Source organism: Oncorhynchus masou, chromosome 3, assembly GCF_036934945.1.
Source record: "Oncorhynchus masou masou isolate Uvic2021 chromosome 3, UVic_Omas_1.1, whole genome shotgun sequence".
Lineage (NCBI taxonomy): Eukaryota > Metazoa > Chordata > Actinopteri > Salmoniformes > Salmonidae > Oncorhynchus > Oncorhynchus masou.
Window position 1 is genome coordinate 9,396,804 of NC_088214.1, and position 22,210 is coordinate 9,419,013.

Genomic DNA, 22,210 nt, shown 5'->3' on the forward strand with positions numbered 1-22,210 from the left:
GACTAATCCAATGAACTATTGCATATCTATTCAAAATTCTGTGTCAAGACTGCCCAAATGTGCCTAATTGGTGTATTCATACATTTTCGAGTTCATAATTGTGCACTCTCCTCAAACAATGGCATCGTATTATTTCACTGTAATAGCTACTGTAAAATGGACAGTGCAGTTTGATGAACAAGAATGTAAGCTTTCTGCCCATATCAGAAATGTCTATGTCCTGGGACTTTTTGTTTTGTTTCTTACAACCTCATGTTAATCACATTAGTTCAACACTCCCGAGGTCGGGACACCGATTCTGTAGAGGGTAATGTGAGTGTAGCAAAATGCTTTTGCTTCTAGTTCCAACAGTGCAGTATAAGGACCAATGGAATGGTCTAAAATGTGCAAACTCTGTCCACCCGGGGCACCCGGCCATGCTAAACGAACTTGCCCAATCTCTGTGTGTCTGTGATCCTTCTCCTTCCACGTTGCTGCCCGTGCATGAGTTCCAGGAAGTGTAAGGGGGAGTGGTTTACAGTTTGTCAGGGAGCAGGGAAGAGTAAACCCCCGTCCTTCTGCTGGAATATGTCTTAATTTTAAATAACCACTGGAGACAAACATACAGCAAGTCAGCGAACCGCGCACCTTTAACATGTTGAAGTTACAGCCTTTAGAATGATATGATCTGAAAGACATGATGTTATCCATTTAACTTTAGCTGAGGATGTGAACGGTGAGTATAAGTCCACTTGAACACAGCAAACAGAAACTTGCTGTTTTTTTTTATCAACACAAAGACAAAGAGGAAGTCAAATATGTTTCGGTGTGCCTTCCGTAGAAACCAAAATAAAAAGGATTTGTGGGCCCCAGAGAGTCCAAGAAAAATTATACTACAGACATTTCAAACTATAGAAAGGGAAGTGGTCTCAATATCTGTTGCATAGAGAATACTCCATATACTGTATGCATTAACATTAGCTATTGCATATGGGCACATAATTGTGGAGCATAACTGACTGTTTCCCTAGTAGACAACCAGTGAAGAGAGACGATTTAATGCTGCAGTGTGACCTTTCCTGATGAACAAAATGGAGTCGTCTGAAGACAGTAAGTCAGACCTGGATATGGTCTGAGATACAATGTATTCAGAAAGTATTCAGACCCCTTGACTTTTCCACAACTACACACAATACCCCATAATGACAAAGCAAAAAAAAATACAGTACCAGTCAAAGGTTTGGACACACCTACTTATTCAAGGTTTTCTCTTTATTTGTACTATTTTCTACATTTTAGAATAAAATAGTGAAGACCTCAACTATGAAATAACACATTTCGAATCATGTAGTAACCAAAAACTGTTATACAAATAAAAATACATTTTAGATTTTAGATTCGTCAAAGTTGCCACCCTTTGCCTTGATGACAGCTTTGCACGCTTGAGGCTGTAACCATGGTGTTCTTGGTCCTCTCCCTGACCAATGCCCTTCTCCCCCGATTGCGCAGTTTGGCCGGATGGTCAGCTCTAGGAAGAGTCTTGGTGGTTCTAAATGTATTCCATTTAAGAGTGATGGAGGCCACTGAGTTCTTGGGGACCTTCAATGCTATAGAGATGTTTTTCCCAGATCTGTGCCTTGACACAATCCTGTCTCAGAGCTCTACAGATAATTCATTCGACCCTAATGACTTGCTCTGACGTGCACTGCCAACTGTGGGACCTTATATAGACAGGTTTGTGCCTTTCCAAATCATGTCCAATCAATTGAACTTACCACAGGTGGACTCCAATCAAGTTGTAGAAACATCTCCAGTATGATCAATGGAAACAGGATGCACCTGAGCTCAATTTCGAGTCTCATAGCAAAGGGTCTGAATACTTATGTAAATGCAGTATTTCTGTTTTTTATTTGTAATACATTTGCAAACATTTCTAAAAAAAACTGTCATTATGGGGTATTGTGTGAGGAAAAACATGTTAATCAATTTTAGAATAAGGCTGTAATGTAACAAAATGTGGAAAGTCAAGGGGTTTGAATACTTTCCAAATGCACTGAACTATACTAATGTACTACAGTAATGCAGTTAGTCAGATCTATTGCAGTCTAACCTGATTTTATTTTATTTATTTTTTATTAAACAACTCATAGACCGACATCGGTTCAATTACTTGAATTCCATTTATTTCGTTTTTGTTTTGTTACATCAACACCCTGCTTCTCTACAAAGAAATCCTATCAAGCACTACAGACATCAAATCAAGAACAACCGGTGGGACGCTGTAGGGAGTTGTGGCTTTCAAAAGTATAATACAAAAAATAGAAATATTCACGCTTGTTCAATGCAGAAAACGTGGTAATTTACTACAATGACCAGAATCCATTTCGCTTATTCTTCCCGGCACACCGACCACATGATAGAGGAATGGACAGAGGGATAGTTCTAGTACCTGACTGATAGTTGTAGCAGTCTTGAAAGTATGCTTTAAATACTAAAATAGTGATTTTGTCAGACAGCTCTGCATTATGGGCAATGTGGCAACCAAATGATCATGGGCTACCTTTTTTCACTCGACAGGGGAGCTTGGCTCATTGTGGACCAAAGAAACATTGTTAAATGGTTGTCTGGCTGTTACTGCCAGCAGAGATCAGATGAGGACTTTAAAGACATGCTGTGGAACTTTGCAGACAAGCTTTGAGCTGGACATGTCAAGGTGTAGTTCATACATGCATAATCTATGAGCAGAATTACTGTTTAATCTGCGAAATCCCTAGGTTGAAAGCGAATGCTGCGCTGCGTAATTTTCCCCGACGTGGGCCAGCCCCCTAGCACTTCGAAATCCAATCAGCCCCTCACCATTTGAGTGACAGCTAGCAAGATGCGCACACACAGCAAATCAAAAGAGAATGCAGTGGTTTTCGGGGACCCCTTTTGGCTCGTGAGGCTACTTTCAGAACTACTGGCTAAAAAGTATACCAAAGTACTGGACAATAAATAATAATGTAATAAAATAAAATGTTAAGTAGACAATGTAAGTAAAGTAATGTGAATAAATGATGGTTAATAAGTGATAAGCAGTAATGGGTGGTCTCTACCATCATGGGGCTCTTATCAATGTATTCTTTGTTGTTAGAGACAATGGAATGGTTTCAATGATTTGTCAATTGAATGTTCTCAATATTTGTCTTTTGAAATTAAATTACAAAGCTCTAAAATTATTTCAAGGTCGTATTTCATATTGCATTTAATGTATGAAACCGAAATTGAAAAAAAAAACGAACCAAAACAGACCTCAAATAGCGCTAATCGTTTAATATACCACTCCATGTTTCTGCTATGCAATGACATTTAAATCAGTGTGGTTTACGTTTTTCAAACAAGTCTCCTATCTGTGACATTTAAATACAAACATTAGCTACAGTACCTACATTACAAGGGGAAACACAGATGTGTCACATGGGGTAAAAAAACTGAGTCATCCAGTGGAGGCTTCCGCTCACTACCAGTAATGGAGATGAGAGCAAGTCCAGTGGCAGCCAGAGGGGGGCGATAGAGCATAGCGAAACTACAGTTGGCCGACATTCTGCTTGTCATTCGATCTCAATACACTTTTCTGTTCCCAAAACGAGAATTTGTTGCGACATGACGTTGAGTAGACTTGACTCATTGGCAAACTTTTTGTTTGTTTTGTTTTTGTTCGTTGTTTAAGAAGATGTGCAAATTCAAGTTATTGCACACAGATACTTGAGAGGGTAGGCATTCTGAATTTTGAATCTGAATAATATAAAACTTGATATTATATAATTTATATCATAATTAAGTTTATATAGAATGTATATTTATTGAGGTGGTTGGTTTAGGAAAGAGACTGTCATCCAATATGTCCCCTCCACAGGTGCTCAGTTCGTGGACAAGTACATGCCCCAGCTCATTCAGAGGGTCACCATGGTGATGTCTATAGCTGAAGAGCTGCGAGCTAAAGGCATGATCCATGAAGAGATGTACTCCGACATTAGTGCTGCCAGGACTAATCAGAGCAAAATGAGGGAGCTCTTTAAAGCACTCCACTCTGGAGGAAACAAAGTGAAATCTACCTTTCTCTCCACACTGAGGGAGAATGAACCTCATCTGGTCCAGGACTTAGGTAAGTGAAGATGTTTGGCAATTTAGATACATGGGCTGGGATTAGGTCAGGCATTCTTGAAAGCCAACATTTAAAAAAAATATATATATATATTAATATTAAGCAAATTTTAGATATCTATATTTTATAGACCAAATAATCAACCATTTGCTACAGTATCACACAAGGAGAAAGCGCGCCACCATCTGGTGTTTTTCCCCTGAAAGAGGTCAGTTTAGATATAGGTACAACTCAGTGGAGGCTTCTGAGGGGAGAACGGAGCATACTAATGGCTGGAATGGAGTCAATGGATTGGTATCAACATGGTTTTCATGTGTTTGATACCATTCGCTCCATTCCATCCATTGTACTCCATTCCTGACATTATTATGAGCCGTCCTCCCCTCAGCAGCCTCCACTGGTACAACTGTCCCAGGGTCCCAGTTAGAGGACGGAAATTACCAGTAGGAGACATGGATTCAATCCACACTTTATTACTACACAACTAACAGACACGCACACACACACGCACACACACACACACACACACACACACACACACACACACACACACACACACACACACACACACACACACACACACACACACACACACATCGAACAAGAGGAAGGGACTAGTGGAAGTGATAGTGTTTTCTGTAGAACAGAAGAAACAGGCAATTACTCCAGAGTACTAGCCATGTAAGGCTATACAAACAGAACGGCAATGATGTAAAATATGCATAGCAGCAATGGGATAGCAATGAGCTAGCATCATAGAGATAGCTAGAGGACTCATCTTTGTATCTGTGCGTTAGAACGTCTGTGACAGCATGGGTAGTACCATTCTCCATTTTGAAGTATTATATATTTTTTTAAATGTTGGAAGCCCTCAATGGCGCTGCCAATGCTAATACAGTCCTTTGGCCACGAGAGGCATCTACCATTCTCTATGGCTAGCACACAATAGGAAGCTAGTGTGCTAACAGTATTATCTGGTAATAGGCATACAGCACTCTATGGCTAGTAGGCTAACACGCTACATAGCAGTAATGATTATACCATATTGTATAAAGGGGCTAGGGTAGCATATGAGGTACAGTATAAACATGATACAATTAGCAGCTAGCATGCTAGGCTAGTGGGCCACAGGCTGTGGGTTGACATACAGTATAAACAGGCAATAGCTGGAGGCTAGCACGCTAAGCTAGGTTACAGGCTAGTAGCCCTCAAGCTATTGGCCGGCATAGGGAGCTGTATAACCCCTATGCACAGTACAGTTAGCAGCTAGTGGGGCTAATGGTTAGAAGTCACAGAGGGCTATTAAAATAAACTTCTTAATATCATTTTACAGTGAATATATATATATTTTGAAGTTTAAGTGTTTAAACTTTGATCAGTTTCTCAGGACGGGCATTTCCGGGCAGAATGCAGATATGGGAAATGTACAGTATTTAAAAGATTTGGAAAAAGACAAAAACAAGTCATTGCTCTTACAAAATTCCCCTATATGTAATTGTATTCATTAATTACAGATTTTTTTTCTCTCAACTATAAAATAATGTTTCATTGCATGACAAGTATTGTCCGAACTGTCAAGAATACCTGACGCACTGATGTTTCTTTGTGGAAACACTGAAATGTGTCAAGTGAAACAATGCCCAACCTAACTGTTGCGTGATAACATTTACAATAAATTATGAAGATGCAAAGATTAGTGATATCTTGTGAGAAGGTTTACGTGATATGTATTTGTCAATCATTTATATAGAATGCAGAGGCAAACAAAGAGGTGAACAAGGTAGGCCATGTTTTTTCCCACCTTTTTAATGAATTACATTTCTTATAATGTTGTATGATTTCAAAAATTATACAACAGAAACACTTTTGTAAAATTATGAATTGACTTTCTGTTATTGTGTCAATGTGTAGAGAACAAAAGCACAATAACCCTAAAGTACATGGAATTCATCAGAGGTGAATATGCCACAGTGCAGGAGTACAACTCTCTCCCTGGAGAACATGTGAAGCTAGATGATCGCTACACTGAGCCCCTGATCATCCAGAAACACCGTCAGCAGAGAGAGAGAGAGGAGGAGATCCGCTCCAGAGGACAGAACTTTTATCACGTCATGGACCAGAGGGACAGCGAGACCTACAAGAGTACCAAAGTGGAGAGGCTGTTTGATCCAGACGAGCACGGAGACATTCAGAGAACAGTGATACTGCAGGGCCACTCTGGAACTGGCAAGTCATTTACCAGTCAGAAGATCATGTCTGACTGGGCCTTTGGAAGACTTTACGAAGACCGATTTGACTTTGTTTTTCACTTGAGGTGCAAAGAACTGAACCAGGCCACTGGGAGAAAAAGTCTGATGGATCTGCTTGACTACGATCAGAGTTCATCATCAATGATCAAGCAGGTCCTTCACCAGTCTCCTGAGAGGGTTCTCTTCCTGGTAGACGGCTTTGATGAACTCAAATTCTCACTTGATGTACCTAAAGACTCCCTTCCCAGGGACCCGTGGACACAATGCTCCCCCGAAGTGACACTGAGTGGCCTGATACGGAAACAGATATTGCACGAGTCCTTCCTGCTTGTTACCACCAGATCCACAGCGTTGGACAAACTAAAAGAAGTGGTCAAACATCCAGTGAGATACGCTGAGATATTGGGCTTTTCTGAAGAGGGGGTGGAGGAATACTTCAATCGATTCTTCAAGAAGAAGCAACACTCACATCAAGCCTATGACTCTGTGAGAAAAAATGAAACACTTTTCACCGCATGTTTCATTCCAGTCATCTGCTGGATCATTTGCACAGTTTATAGGGAGCAGTTTGATGAAGGCACAGAGATGATACAATCGCTGGAGACCACCACCTCCATCTTTGTTGAATTTGTTGCCACGCTGTTGAAGCACCACTGTCAGGATTTGGGTCAGTCAGCTCTTACTATCCTCCAAGGACTAGGCAAGCTGGCAGAAAAGGGAATGGAAGAGCAGCAAGTCTTATTTGACCTTGATAGTGTGTCACAGACAGTGTCAGATCCTTCCAAAGTCCCCTTCTTGTGTAAGTTTCTCCAAAAGAAGAGAGCAAGTCAGACCACTATGTACAGCTTCATGCACCTCAGCTTCCAGGAGTTTTTCACAGCCCTCTCATACATGTTACTGGGTGATGAGGAAGCTCAGGAGAAAGTTAGAGAGCTACTTTCCAAGGTTCGACGTGGAAAAGAAAACAGTCACCTGCTACCCATAGTTCAATTTCTCTTCGGCATCGCAAACAAGGAAGTGGGAAAACGTCTTGAGGATAAAAAATACATCTCTTGTTCTCAAGGGATTTGGACCCAGCTCAAACATTTTATTCTGGAAGTCATTGAAAAAGAAAAGGAGGATCGAAACGCCATTGATTATCACATTTCATCAATGTGGCTTTTTGCGTTTCACTGTCTATATGAACTACATGTAGATGATTTTGTAAAGAAAGCCATGAATACATACACAGAATTTAATCTGACTCACATTCCCCTGACAAAAACAGACTGTTGGGTGCTGAAGTACTGCTTTCAGCATTGCAAGTGCATCCAAAGACTCATTCTCAACTGGTGCAAGTTATCTGCAGAGAAGGTAAAAATCCTTCTGCCAGCATTGGAAAAATGTCAACATCTCGAGTGAGTATATTTGCATTTCCCTTTCTCACCCTAGAACAAGGCTGATTTTCATACAGAAAATAATATATACACTATATATTTCCCCAAATGTTATTTGAATTCATTATAATAATTATAACTGTTTGATTCATAAAAAACTGTTTCTTTCATAAAAAGGTTATTTGGACATAGATATTTGTTTTAATTTAAACTCTTGAATTAATTATTGATGTCATTTTTGTCACTTAATAATTGTTTTTGGTATTTGTTTTTGTAGGTTGCAGGTGGACGACCTCGCCGATGATGATTTAGATGATCTGTTGACAGCGCTGGGAGAAGGAAAGAGTTTGGAGCTGGAGTAAGAATCACATGATCTTTACTGTAAAATCATACCTTATTTGTCATCTAACAAATTCTTGCTGTTAAATAAATAAATCTCTACACACAAGTCAAGGGATTCTGAATACTTTCAGATTGTACATTATACATTATATTAATGAGAGTTACTTTAGCCTACCACATATATATATATATTTTTTTAAATAGTGTTTTCACGCCAAATTGTACTGTATTTTTCAGTCTGACAGACAACAACTTCTCGGATGAGAAAGTACTGGACTTGCTTGTTGCTCTCACTAAACACAAACCCAGAAACATTGACATTGGAGTGAAGTCCATCACCAGCAATACAGCTGACAAATTCATGTTCCTCATCAATAAGGCACATGCAGACTTGGAAAGCATAGGGTAAGTAACTTTTCATTTAGCTTCCAACCAACCTGTAATATACAACACAATGTTTCCTCAAATAACAATTAGGAAACTAAAATGGAACATATATGGTAAATACATAATGTCTGTCACAAAAAGGGTTCATTAATTAACATGTACAGTGGGGCAAAAAAGTATTTAGTCAGCCACCAATTGTGCAAGTTCTCCCACTTAAAAGGATGAGAGAGGCCTGTAATTTTCATCATAGGTACACTTCAACTATGACCGACAAAATGGGAGAAAAATAAAATCAGAAAATCACATTGTAGGATTTTTAATGAATTTATTTGCAAAATATGGTGGAAAATAAGTATTTGGTCACCTACAGACAAACAAGATTTCTGGCTCTCACAGACCTGTAACTTCTTCTTTAAGAGGCTCCTCTGTCCTCCACTCGTTACCTGTATTAATGGCACCTGTTTGAACTTGTTATCAGTACAAAAGACACCTGCTCACAACCTCAAACAGTCACACAAGTTATTCAGTTTGCTAGAGAGCATTTGGATGACCCAGAAGAAGATTGGGAGAATGTCATATGGTCAGATGAAACCAAAATATAACTTTTTGGTAAAAACTCAACTCGGCGTGTTTGGAGGACTTTAAACCTTGTGAAGACTTACAGAAAATGTTTGACCTCTGTCATTGCCAACAAAGGGTATATAACAAAGTATTGAGATACACTAATTTTCCACCATAATTAGATGCTGAAAATTACAGGTCTCTCTCATCTTTTTAAGTGGGAGATCTTGCACAATTGGTGGATGACTAAATAGTTTTTTGCCCCACTGTAGGTAATGCAGAAGTGAACATAAATACATAATTGATTAATAGCAAAGGCATTTTATATAGTTTGTGATAAAAAAGGGTTTAGTCCAACAGGTTATACTGCCACTATATTGGAATTGTAAAATACCCACAACAGTGTTTAAATCTTCACTTTTCTGTTCACAACACCAAAAGAGAAGGTTCCTAATTCTGCACAAAATTGTGTGCAAACAGCAGTTGCTACATCGACTTTTGGACTTCTAAATGAATGACATTTACCCATTGATTCTTGAAGAATATATTTTATACATGCCTCGTGAGCTTAATTCAACTATCGTACCCCATCAGAACCCAAAATATAAGATTGTTTTACTCCAAAGTTTGTATTCAAAGAAAATGTAAACAAACATTATATAGCCTCAAAACATGGTTAAAACTATAATTTTTGATATCATGGTCCTTGCATCCATAGCTCTGTCTATGAATTTGAGAGTTGTTCAATTTCTCCAGCTCCATCCCTCAGCTTTTTACCAAACCAGGGTGCAGAGTCCGCTTTGTTAATTGTTATCAACGGCTGATTGCCACTTTAACGGTAGTGCACCCAGTCCCCTGCAATGTGTTGCACTACACTTGATTAAGTGGTGTTACAACACACCATGTCATGTTTCAAAACAACCCAAGATGATGTGTTTCAATACTCCAGCAAAGTTAAGGTTTTGTCTCCTTTGTGTTGGTGGCAGCTTAGCTACCACTAGTTTTGGTGTTAGTTACAAAGCGCTTAATTTCAACAGTGTAACACATCTTGTAAATATTTAGACTAGACTTGGAGAGTCAGAAACCCAAGATTTGAGTTAGCAGTAGTTACTTAGGACTAGTAATCTTAACATTAGTACACTAGTAAGTAATCTTAACACCCAATTGACAAAAAAAGGGGATTGTGGGAACCCCGTTATTCATTGTCACTCTGGACCATTTCAGTCTGTGCGGAGTCACACTGGCACTGGTCTGCAGAAGTTTGACATTTTGGGGGTTGAATTCAACCGTGATTGGACACAATATAAAACATGTCCATAATAATGTTAATTAAGTAGCCTCTTAACAATATGATATGTTACTGTTTCAGGCTTCATTGTTGTGAGAATGTTACATTGGAAGCCAATCTACAGAAAAATGGAGTCAATGGGTGAGCTTCTTCTACATTGTCTCAGTAGAAAGGTGCACTTGATTGATATTGCATGCTGTACAGTTGTAAAAAATGTTTTTTTGTTTTGTTTTTTTGAGTGTAGATGTCTTGTCGATCAAAATATTCATGTAATAATTCAACCATCTCTTGCCTGTGAAGGACTCTCCAAGCTTCTCTTTGGTTAAAAGTGTCTGACATGAAAATGATCTGTGACTGTATCAGGGCATCTGGCTACAGTTTGAGTGAAATAGAGTAAGTACAATTTATCATCTCTAATACTACATATAGCACATTTTACAGTGGATATCTTTAATTTATTGTCCATGTTAAGGAAGTGGTTTGGTGAAGCACACTCAAGAGACGAGTAACGTTGTCTAAGACCTGAAGAGTTGCAATGGCTCCCAATGCTTAGTGCTTACTGTAGACTTAAGCTCAGCAGGCTAACACAGTCTTGTGATGCCCAGGAGGCCTAACTTCGATCCCAAATGGCTATATACACACGGTTGTAGTTTAGCAATATTCTTTTATTGTTGCACTCCAGTTCATCTATGACATCGCTATAGGTAACACTCTATTTGACACCTAGCATCATAACACATTATGACATGGTCATAACAGCTGACATAACTTGACATAACTTGTCATGATGTGGTCATAACACTGTCGTGACCCATATATTTAGACCTGTCGTGACCCATATATTTAGACCTGTTGTGACCCATATATTTAGACCTGTTGTGACCCATATATTTAGACCTGTTGTGACATACAGTATATTGCGTTATTTTATGGCTGGCTATGACACCTACATAAGAGTGTCACAACCCACAAAATTTCTGGTTTATATCCTTGTGATGGTAATAATTCTTATTGACAGTGTAATAAAGTGTATTTTCTTAATCCAAGTAAATTGACAGAGGAAAGTCCAAAAAATTGACTCCAGTCACCCAGGTCAGAGACTGTTTTCTTTGCTACCGCACGGCAAGTGGTACCGGAGCGCCAAGTCTAGGACCAAAAGGCTCCTTAACAGGTTCTACCCCCCCAAGCTATAAGACTGCTAAACAACTAATCAAATGTCCACCGGACCTTTTACATTGACCCCCTCCTCCATTTGTTTTGTACACTGCTGCTACTCGCTGTGTATTATCTATGCATAGTCACTTCACCCCTACCTACATGCACAAATTACCTCGACTAACCTGTACCTCCGCACATTGACTAGGTACCCCCTGTATATAGCCTCATATTTATTGTGATATTTTTTATTATTTTTTACTTGAGTTAATTTGGTAAATATTTTCTTAACTCTTTCTAGTGCTGCACTGTTGGTTAAAGGCTTGTAAGTAAGCATTCACGCTAAGGTCTACACATGTTGTATTGGGCGCATATGACAAATAATGCTTCATGACAGTGTATTTTCTACAAGTTATTCAAAATACAATGAAAAAAATAAAACGTGTAAAGAATTCATTAAAACAACAACAAAGGATTTAACTCTAAAATCATATTATTTATTATTTATTGTCTTTTCCCTGCCAAGAAGTTTCCTTTAGTTTAAAATGTTTGTTTCTGCAGCCTCCATCAAGGTCTTCATCTTCCCCCTGGATACAGCAGATGCGTTACTTTCTTTAAAAACATCTAAGTAAAGAAACAGACATCAGAATAGAGTACGCTGCAATGCAACACCGCTAAAGAAAGCTGAAAACTTCATCCCAAATACACTGACAATACAGCACATTAAGAACACAAGCTCTTTCCATGACATAGATATGATCCCTTATTGATGTCACTTGTTAAATTCACTTCAATCAGTGTAGATGAAGGGGAGGAGACAGACCTCTCTGGGATGTCCCACCTCGACAACAGCCAGTGAAATTGCAGGGCGCCAAATTCAAACAGAAATCTCATAATTAAAATTCCTCAAACATACTTGTATTATACACCATTTTAAAGACAAACTTCTTGTTAATCCAATCACAGTGTCCGATTTCAAAAAGAGTTTGCTGCGAAAGCACACCATGCGATTATGTTAGGACAGCGCCTAGCCACAAAAACCATACAGACATTTTCTAGCCAAGGAGAAGACTCACAAAAGTCAGCAATAGCGATTAAATTAATCACTTACCTTTGATTATCTTCATCTGGTGGCACTCCCAGGACTCCATGTTACACAATAAATGTTAGTTTTGTTCAATAAATTCCCTCTATGTCCAAATACCTCAGTTTTGTTTGCGCGTTTAGTTCAGTAATCCAAAGGCACAAAGCGCGCTCACAACATCCAGACGAAAAGTCAAAAAAGTTTAATCAGAGGTCGTAGAAACATGTCAAACGATGTTTAGAAACAATCCTTAGGATCTTTTTATCATTAATATTCAATAATATTTCAACCGGACAATACTGTTTTCATTAGAAAGGAAAGAGAACGAACAGCGAGCTCAGGGCCACGCGCGATAAACAACTCATAGCTTTCAGCTGAGCTACTTACTCTGAGTGGTCTTATTCTCTCCCCTTTCACAATAGAAGCATGATACAACTTCTAAAGACTGTTGACATCTACTGGAAGCCTTAGGAAGTGCACTCTGACCCCACAGACACTGGATACTGGATAGGCATTCACTTAAAAAACTACAAACTTTAGAATTCCCACCTCCTGGTTGGATTTTTCTCAGGTTTCTGCCTGCCATATGAGTTCTGTTATACTCACAGACATTATTTTAACAGTTTTGGAAACTTTAGAGTGTTTTCTATCCAAATCTACCAATATATGCATATCCTTCTGTGCCTGAGTAACAGGCACTTTACTCTGGGCACGCTTTTCATCCAAACTTCCCAATGCTGCCCCCTATCCCAATGAAGTTTTAAAGAAGGATCTTTAAGCCTTGAGACAATTGAGATATGCCTTGTGTATGTGTGCCATTCAGAGGGTGAATGAGCAAGACAACACATTTAAGTGCCTTTTGAACGGGTTATGGCAGTAGGTGCCAGGCGCACCGGTTTGTGTCAAGAAATGCAACGCTGCTGGGTTTTTCACGCTTAACAGTTTCACATATGTACCAAGAATGGTTCACCACCCAAAGGACATCCAGCCAACTTGACACAACTGTGGGAAGCGTTGGAGTCAACATGCGCTTTCGACACCTTGTAGAGTCCATGCCCCGACGAATTGAGTCTGTCGTTGGGCGAAGGGAGGGGGGGGTTGCAATTCAATATTAGGAAGGTGTTCCTAATGTTTGGTATATTATGGCAGTAGCAAACAACACTTTCGCACATTTTCAAATACATTACAATCACGTTTTCTCAACATTTTCATGACATACTGTAGCTAAAGCTAGCTCTCAACGATGCTTGTCGCTAGCTAGCTAATAGTTAGCTACCATGTAGTTAGTGTTTGTTTAGCTAACGTTAGCTACGTAACCCTGTCACTTACCCTGTCGATCAGACCAACAGCGTCATTGCTTTTTGGTATAACAGAAGCACATTCATTTCCAAAGAAACTTGCAGCATTGCGTTGCAGAGGCAGTTGCAGTACTTTCTGAATAGTAGAAGAAAGTGAATGTCGAACTGTTGTTACACACTTATCAAGTACAACTGTTGGATTACAAGCTGAAATAAGTTTGACTGCAGAATGTATTACGCAGCATTGATGCGATGACGCTGCCAGTCTGATCGCGGAGCAAAGATGGTGGTGTGCAAAACAACTATGATTTATTGGGGTAACAGTACATCTGATTCACTACATACTGTATACAGTGCTAATTATTCAAACAAATTATAGAAGAGGCCTGTGTATTAATAAATGAAAACCCAGCTCTGCAAGCATTAGAACTTCAAAATACGATTGTTGATCAGTGAAACTCTATATTTGGTGATCAACTAATGTATTTTGACATTATAACGCTTGCGGAGCTGGTGAATGGGAGTTTGAACTGAGCTTGTTGGGCATTAGAGAGGTCTCTAATGACCAGTTACTGGTTCAGTGCTGAATTAGCTAGCTACTGTTAGCGGTTAGCATGCAACTGTTAGATACACATTTCATGAAAAGTAACCTTCTAAAATAGATATCATTCGTGTGATTCATACAGTGGGGCAAAAAAAGTATTTAGTCAGCCACCAATTGTGCAAGTTCTCCCACTTAAAAAGATGAGAGAGGCCTGTAATTTTCATCATAGGTACACTTCAACTATGACAGACAAAATGAGAAAACAAATCCAGTAAATCACATTGTAGGATTTTTAATGAATTTATTTGCAAATTATGGTGGAAAACAATTGGTGGCTGCCTAATACTTTTTTGCCCCGCTGTATGTACTCATGTCCATACACTTAATTTGAGCAACCGTTTGTTTAAAAAATAACTAAAACCATTTTATAGCCAAAATGGTTATAATGAAAATAAATGTCATCCCAGTCGCCATTGTCACGCCCTGACCTTAGAGAGACGTTTTATTTCTCTATTTGATTAGGTTAGGGTGTGATGTGGGGTGGGCATTTTATGTTTTTTTTTCTATGATTTTGTATTTCTATGTTTTGGCCGGGTATGGTTCTCAATCAGGGACAGCTGTCTATTGTTGTCTCTGATTGGGAACCATACTTAGGTAGCCCTTTTCCCTCCTTTCTTTGTGGGAAGTTTGTTTGAGGCATTGTGCCCTGTAAGCTTCACGGTTGTTTTCTCATTTGTTGTTTTGTTGGTGCAATTTTTATAATAAAAGGCAAATGTACGCTCAACACGCTGCACTTTGGTCCACTTCTTACGACGCCCGTGACAGAAGTACCCAACAACAAAGGACCAAGCACCGTGGTAAAGAGGACTCCTGGACATGGGAAGAGATCCTGGACGGAAAGGGACCCTGGATGCAGGCCGGGAATATCGCCGTCCGAGGGAGGAGATGGAGGCAGCTAAGGCGGAGCGGCGGCGATATGAGGAGGCAAGTCAGTGAAGCAGGCACGAGAGGCACGGGAGGGGCACACCGGGAGATTGGCGGAGTCAGAGTTTAGACCTGAGCCAACTCCCAGTGCTTACCGTGGGGAGCATGTGACTGGTCAGGCACCGTTTTATAGGGTGATGCGCACGGTGTCTCGAGTGAGCATTCACAGGCCGGTGCTCTCTGTGCCAGCGGGTGGAAGTGGGCATCCAGCCAGAACGGGTTGTGCCAGCTCTGCGCTCGAGACCGCCAGTGCGCCTTCACGGCCCAGTGTATCCGATGCCAGCCCCACGCACCAGGCCTCCTGTGTGTCTCTCCAGCCCGGTGAGTCCTGTGCCTGCTTCAAGGACCAGGCCTCCTGTGTGTCTCCCCAGCCTGGTGACTCCTGTGCCCAGGAAGAAGCCTCCAGTGATGATCCATGGCACGAACCCTCCAGTGATGATCCATGGCATGAAGCCTCCAGTGATGATCCATGGCATGAAGCCTCCAGTGATGATCCATGGCACGAAGCCTCCAGTGATGACCCATAGCAAGAAGCCTCCAGTGATGATCCATGGCACGAAGCCTCCAGTGATGACCCATAGCAAGAAGCCTCCAGTGATGACCCATAGCAAGAAGCCTCCATTTTATTTTTATTTATCCGTAATTTTACCAGGTAAGTTGACTGAGAACATGTTCTCATTTGCAGCAACGACCTGGGGAATAGTTACAGGGGGAGGAGGGGGATGAATGAGCCAATTGTAAACTGGGGATTATTAGGTGACCATGATGGTTTGAGGGCCAGATTGGGAATTTAGCCAGGACACTGGGGTTAACACCCCTACTCTTACGATAAGTGCCATGGGATCTTTAAAGACCTCAGAGAGTCAAGACACCCGTTTAACATCCCATCCGAAGGACTGCACCCTACACAGGGCAGTGTCAATCACTGCCCTGGAGCATTGGGATAGAGTGAAAGAGGAAAGAGTGCCTCCTACTGACCCTCCAACACCACTTCCAGCAGCATCTGGTCTCCCATCCAGGAACTGACCAGGACCAACCCTGCTTAGCTTCAGAAGCAAGCCAGCAGTGGTATGCAGGGTGGTATGCTGCTGACAAAGGCATCCAGTGAGGCTCCATGGCAAGAAGCCTCCAGTGATGATCCATGGCAAGAAGCCTCCAGTGATGATCCATGGCAAGAAGCCTCCAGTGATGATCCATGGCAAGAAGCCTCCAGTGAGGAGTCACGGCATGAAACCTCCAGCGACGGCCTCCAGTCCGGGGCCCGCAACGAGGGTCCCCATTCCGGGGCCCGCAACGAGGGTCCCCATTCCGGGGCCCGCAACGAGGGTCCCCAGTCCGGGGTCGGCGACTAGGGTCCCCGGAACCACAGGTGCCACCAAAGTGGGGTGAGCCAGTGGTGGAGCGGGGTCTGCGTCCCGCACCTGAGCCGCCACCGTGGATAGATACCCACCCGGACCCTCCCCTATTGGTTCAGGTTTTGCGGCCAGAGTCCAAACCTTTGGTGGGGGGTACTGTCACGCCCTGACCTTAGAGAGCCGTTTTATTTCTCTATTTGGTTAGGTCAGGGTGTGATGTGGGGTGGGCATTCTATGTTTTGTTTTTCTATGATTTTGTATTTCTATGTTTTGGCCAGGTATGGTTCTCAATCAGGGAAAGCTGTCTATCGTTGTCTCTGATTGGGAACCACTCTTAGGTAGCCCTTTTCCCTCCTTTCTTTGTGGGAAGTCAAATCAAATCAAATTGTATTTTTCATATACACACGGTTAGCAGATGTTAATGTGAGTGTAGCGAAATGCTTGTGCTTCCAGTTCCGACAATGCAGTAATAACAATTCCACAACTACTACCTTATACACACAAGTGTAAAGGGATAAAGGATATGTACATAAAGATATATGAATGAGTGATGGTACAGAACGGCATAGGCAAGATGCAGTAGATGGTATCGAGTACAGTATATACATATCAGATGAGTAATGTAGGGTATGTAAACATTATATTAAGTGGCATTGTTTTGATGATCTTTATGGCCTTCCTGTGACATCGGGTGATGTAGGTTTCCTGGAGGGCAGGTAGTTTTCCCCCGGTGATGCTTTATGCAGACCTCACTACCCTCTGGAGAGCCTTACGGTTTTGGGCGGAGCAGTTGCCGTACCAGGCGGTGCGACAGGATGCTCTCGATTGTGCATCTGTAGAAGTTTGTGAGTGCTTTTAGTGACAGGCCGTATTTCAAGCCTACTTCACCACGCTGTCTGTGTGGGTGGACCAATTCAGTTTGTCTGTGATGTGTACGCCGAGGAACTTAAAACTTACTACCCTCTCCACTACTGTCCCGTCGATGTGGATAGGGGGGTGCTCCCTCTGCTGTTTCCTGAAGTCCACAATCATCTTCTTTGTTTTGTTGACGTTGAGTGTGAGGTTACTTTCCTGACACCACACTCCGAGGGCCCTCACCTCCTCCCTGTAGGCCGTCTCGTCTTTGTTGGTAATCAAGCCTAACACTGTAGTGTTGTCCGCAAACTTGATGATTGAGTTGGAGGCGTGCATGGCCACGCAGTCGTGGGTGAACAGGGAGTACAGGAGAGGGCTGAGAACGCACCCTTGTGGGGCCCCAGTGTTGAGGATCAGCGGGGTGGAGATGTTTTTACCTACCCTCACCACCTGGGGGCTGCCCGTCAGGAAGTCCCGTACCCAGTTGCACAGGGCGGGGTCGAGACCCAGGGTCTCGAGCTTGATGACGAGTTTGGAGGGTACTATGGCGTTAAATGCTGATCTGTAGTCGATGAACAGCATTCTCACGTAGGGATTCCTCTTGTCCAGATGTGTTAGGGCAGTGTGCGGTGTGGTTGCGATTGCGTCGTCTGTGGACCTATTGGGGCGGTAAACAAATTGGAGTGGGTCTAGGGTGTCAGGTAGGGTGAAGGTGATATGGTCCTTGACTAGTCTCTCAAAGCACTTCATGATGACTGAAGTGAGTGCTACTGGGCGGTAGTCGTTTAGCTCAGTTACCTTAGCTATCTTGGGAACAGGAACAATGGTGGCCCTCTTGAAGCATCTGGGAAGAGCAGACTGGGATAAGGGTGATTGAATATGTCCGTAAACACACCAGCCAGCTGTTCTGCGCATACTCTGAGGACGTGGCTGGGGATGCCGTCTGGGCCTGCAGCCCTGCGAGGGTTAACCACGTTTAAATGTTTTACTCGCGTCGGCTGCAGTGAAGGAGAGTCCGCAGATTTTGGTAGCGGGCCGTGTCAGTGGCACTGTATTGTCCTCAAAGCGAGCAAAGATGTTATTTAGTCTGTCTGGGAGCAAGACAGCAAGGTCCTCGACGGGGCTGGTTTTCTTTTTGTAATCCCTGATTGACTGTAGACCCTGCCACATACCTCTTGTGTCTGAGCCATTGAATTGCAACTCTACTTTGTCTCTATACTGATGCTTAGCTTGTTTGATTGCCTTGCGGAGGGAATAGCTACACTGTTTGTATTCGGTCAGGTTTCCGGTCACCTTGCCCTTGTTAAAAGCAGTGGTTCACGCTTTCAGTTTCGCGCGAATGCTGCCATCAATCCACGGTTTCTGGTTTGGGAATGTTTTAATAGTTGCTGTGGGTACGACATCACCGATGCACTTTCTAATGAACTCGCTCACCAAATTGGCGTATTATTCAATGTTGTTGTTGGACGCAATGCAGAACATATCCCAATCCACGTGATCTTGAAGCGTGGAATCAGATTGGTCGGACCAGCATTGAACAGACCTGAGCGCAGGAGCTTCTTGTTTTAGTTTCTGTCTGTAGGCTGGAAGCAACAAAATGGAGTCGTGGTCAGCTTTTCCGAAAGGAGGGCGGGGAGGGCCTTATATGCGTCGCGGAAGTTAGAATAACAATGATCCAGGGTTTTACTAGCCCTGGTTGCGTAATCGATATATGCTAATAGAATTTAGGGAGTCTTGTTTTCAGATTAACCTTGTTAAAATCCCCAGCTACAATGAATGCAGCCTCAGGATATGTGGTTTCCAGTTTGCAAAGAGTCAAATAAAGTTTGTTCAGGGCCATCGATTTGTCTGCTTGCGGGGGAATAAATACGGCTGTGATTATCATCGAAGAGAATAACCTTGGTAGATAATGCGGTCGACATTTGATTGTGAGGAATTCTAAGTCAGGTGAACAGAAGGACTTGAGTTCCTGTATGTTGTTATGATCACACCACGTCTCATTAATCATAAGGCCCCTCTTCTTACCAGAAAGATGCTTGTTTCTGTCGGCGCGATGCGTGAAGAAGCCAGGTGGCTGTACCGACTCTGATAACGTATCCCGAGTGAGCCATGTTTCCGTGAAACAAAGAACGTTACAATCTTTGATGTCTCTCTGGAAGGCAACCCTTGCTCAGATTTCGTCTACCTTGTTGTCAAGAGACTGGACATTGGCGAGTACCAGGCAGCCTCTCATTTGTACAATAAATTGTCAAGGTATAACTTGTCCTTGTGTTAAAAATTATGTGGGTAAAACAAAGCGCAAATTAAAAGTATGAATCTCTAAGCATCGTAGCACTATTAGGTGCAAAAACTTGAGTTACCCAGTTGCGGTAGCTTAGTGGTTAGAGGCGGGTAGCTTAGTGGTTAGAGGCGGGTAGCTTAGTGGTTAGAGGCTGGTAGCCTAGTGGTTAGAGGCGGGTAGCTTAGTGGTTAGAGGCTGGTAGCCTAGTGGTTAGAGGCGGGTAGCCTAGTGGTTAGAGGCGGGTAGCCTAGTGGTTAGAGGCGGGCTTAGTTGTTAGAGGCCTTAGTGGTTAGAGGCGGGTAGCTTAGTGGTTAGAGGCGGGTAGCCTGTGGTTAGAGGCGGGTAGCTTAGAGGTTAGAGGCAGGTAGCCAAGTGTTAGTTAGAGTGGTTAGAGGCAGGGTAGCCTAGTGGTTAGAGGCGGGTAGCCTAGTGGTTAGAGGCGGGTAGCTTAGTGGTTAGAGGCGGGTAGCTTAGTGGTTAGAGGCTTTAGTGGTTAGAGGCTGGGTAGAGGTGGGTAACTTAGTGGTTAGAGGCTGGTGGTTAGCCAAGTGGTTAGTGGTTAGAGTGGGGTAACTTAGTGGTTAGAGGCGGGTAGCTTAGTGGTTAGAGGCTGGTGGTTAGCTGGTAGCCAAGTGGTTAGTGGTAACTAGTGGTTAGAGGCGGGTAGCTTAGTGGTTAGAGGTTGGTAGCCTAGTGGTTAGAGGCGGGTGGTGGTTAGGCTGGTAGCCTAGTGGTTAGAGGCGTGGTAGCCTAGTGGTTAGAGGCGGGTAGCCTAGTGGTTAGAGGCGGGTAGCCTAGTGGTTAGAGGCAGGTAGCCTAGTGGTTAGAGGCGGGTAGCTAGCCTAGTGGTTAGAGGCGGGCCTAGTGGTTAGAGGCTTAGTGGTTAGAGGCGGGTAGCTTAGTGGTTAGAGGCTGGTAGCCAAGTGGTTAGAGGCGGGTAGCTTAGTGGTTAGAGGCGGGTAGCTTAGTGGTTAGAGGCGGGTAGCTTAGTGGTTAGAGGCGGGTAGCTTAGTGGTTAGAGGCTGGTAGCCTAGTGGTTAGAGGCGGGTAGCTTAGTGGTTAGAGGTGGGTAACTTAGTGGTTAGAGGCGGGTAGCTTAGTGGTTAGAGGCGGGTAGCTTAGTGGTTAGAGGCTGGTAGCCTAGTGTTTAGAGGAGGGTAGCTTAGTGGCTAGAGGCCGGTAGCCTAGTGTTTAGAGGAGGGTAGCTTAGTGGTTAGAGCTTTGGGTCACTAACTGAAAGGTTGCTGGATCGAATCCACATGCTGACAAGGTAAAACTCTGTCATTCTGCCCCTGAGCAAGGCAGTTAACCCACTGTTCCCCAGGTGCCGAAAACGTGGATGTCAATTAAGGCAGCCCCCTGCACCTCTCTGATTCAGAGGTTTTGGGTTAAATGCGGAAGACACATTTCAATTGAAGGCATTCAGTTGTACAACTGGCTAGGTATCCCCCTTCCCCTAAATAAAGATGTTTCTCTTCTCCTGATGACAGTTTGACTGTGCGCTATGTGGCTGACCTATCAGACACTGACGTGCAATCATCCACCCTGTAGACAAGTTAAGGTGAGCGAGTTGAGATTATACGATTTATATATGTTGCCTGTCAGTGAATCATCATGCATTGGTGCACATTCATGTGTACAAGATTTAATGAAAATGTATCTTGGATTTCAGGCTCAGGTTTCAACACCAAGATTTACACTCCCAGATATCACTCAGAGGGATTGAAATTACCCTCTATGGCGATCCCGTATTCGACTGGAGAAAATTATTTCAGCTCGTTCGCACTCTGGAGCAACAGTGAGAACTTCTGTCCTCAATAAAATCTCACATTCAGACACACACACGCACGCACGCACGCACGCACACACACACACACACACACACGGCCGCGTTTCAATCCAAGGTGCTTTATAGGGTACCTCACTAGACAGCTGACAATGCACCTTTCACATGAAGGTAATTTGCATTTGAGTGTTTATCATGAAAGAATTGCTGTAAAATGACCTATAGAAGGGCACTGCTCTCTAACGCAATTCGGATTGATTCCGGGCTGTAGTGTAAAGGGCTCCCGAGTAGCGCAGCGGTTTAAGGCACTGCATCTCAGTGCTACAGGTGTCACTACAGACCCTGGTTCGATGCCAGGCTGTATCACAACCGGCCGTGATTGGGAGTCCCATAAGGCGGCGCACAATTGTCCCAGCGTCATCCAGGTTAAGGTTTGGCCGGGGTGGGCTGTCATTTTAAAATAAGAATTTGTTCTTAACTGACTGGCCTAGTTAAATAAAGGACAAATAAATAAATGAATAATTTTACATATCTGCACACAA

The 22,210-nt window shown here is 42.6% G+C and overlaps 1 protein-coding gene and 1 long non-coding RNA gene across 2 annotated transcripts; both read left to right on the plus strand.

Moving 5' to 3' along the window:
• The first annotated feature begins 531 nt into the window (after window positions 1–531).
• LOC135509650 (uncharacterized) lies at window positions 532–4,394 on the plus strand. Its single transcript, XR_010450962.1, has 3 exons — window positions 532–715; window positions 1,014–1,089; window positions 3,875–4,394. It is a non-coding gene; the product is annotated as an uncharacterized LOC135509650 (long non-coding RNA).
• Window positions 4,395–5,875: 1,481 nt separating this feature from the next.
• Window positions 5,876–21,433, plus strand: LOC135518915 (NACHT, LRR and PYD domains-containing protein 1 homolog). Its single transcript, XM_064943868.1, has 7 exons — window positions 5,876–5,903; window positions 6,035–7,769; window positions 8,026–8,106; window positions 8,328–8,495; window positions 10,408–10,467; window positions 10,627–10,719; window positions 21,373–21,433. Exons 2-7 carry the CDS (start codon window positions 6,064–6,066, stop codon window positions 21,431–21,433), a joined length of 2,169 nt encoding a protein of 722 aa, XP_064799940.1. The 5' UTR covers window positions 5,876–5,903; window positions 6,035–6,063.
• The last annotated feature ends 777 nt before the right edge of the window (window positions 21,434–22,210 follow it).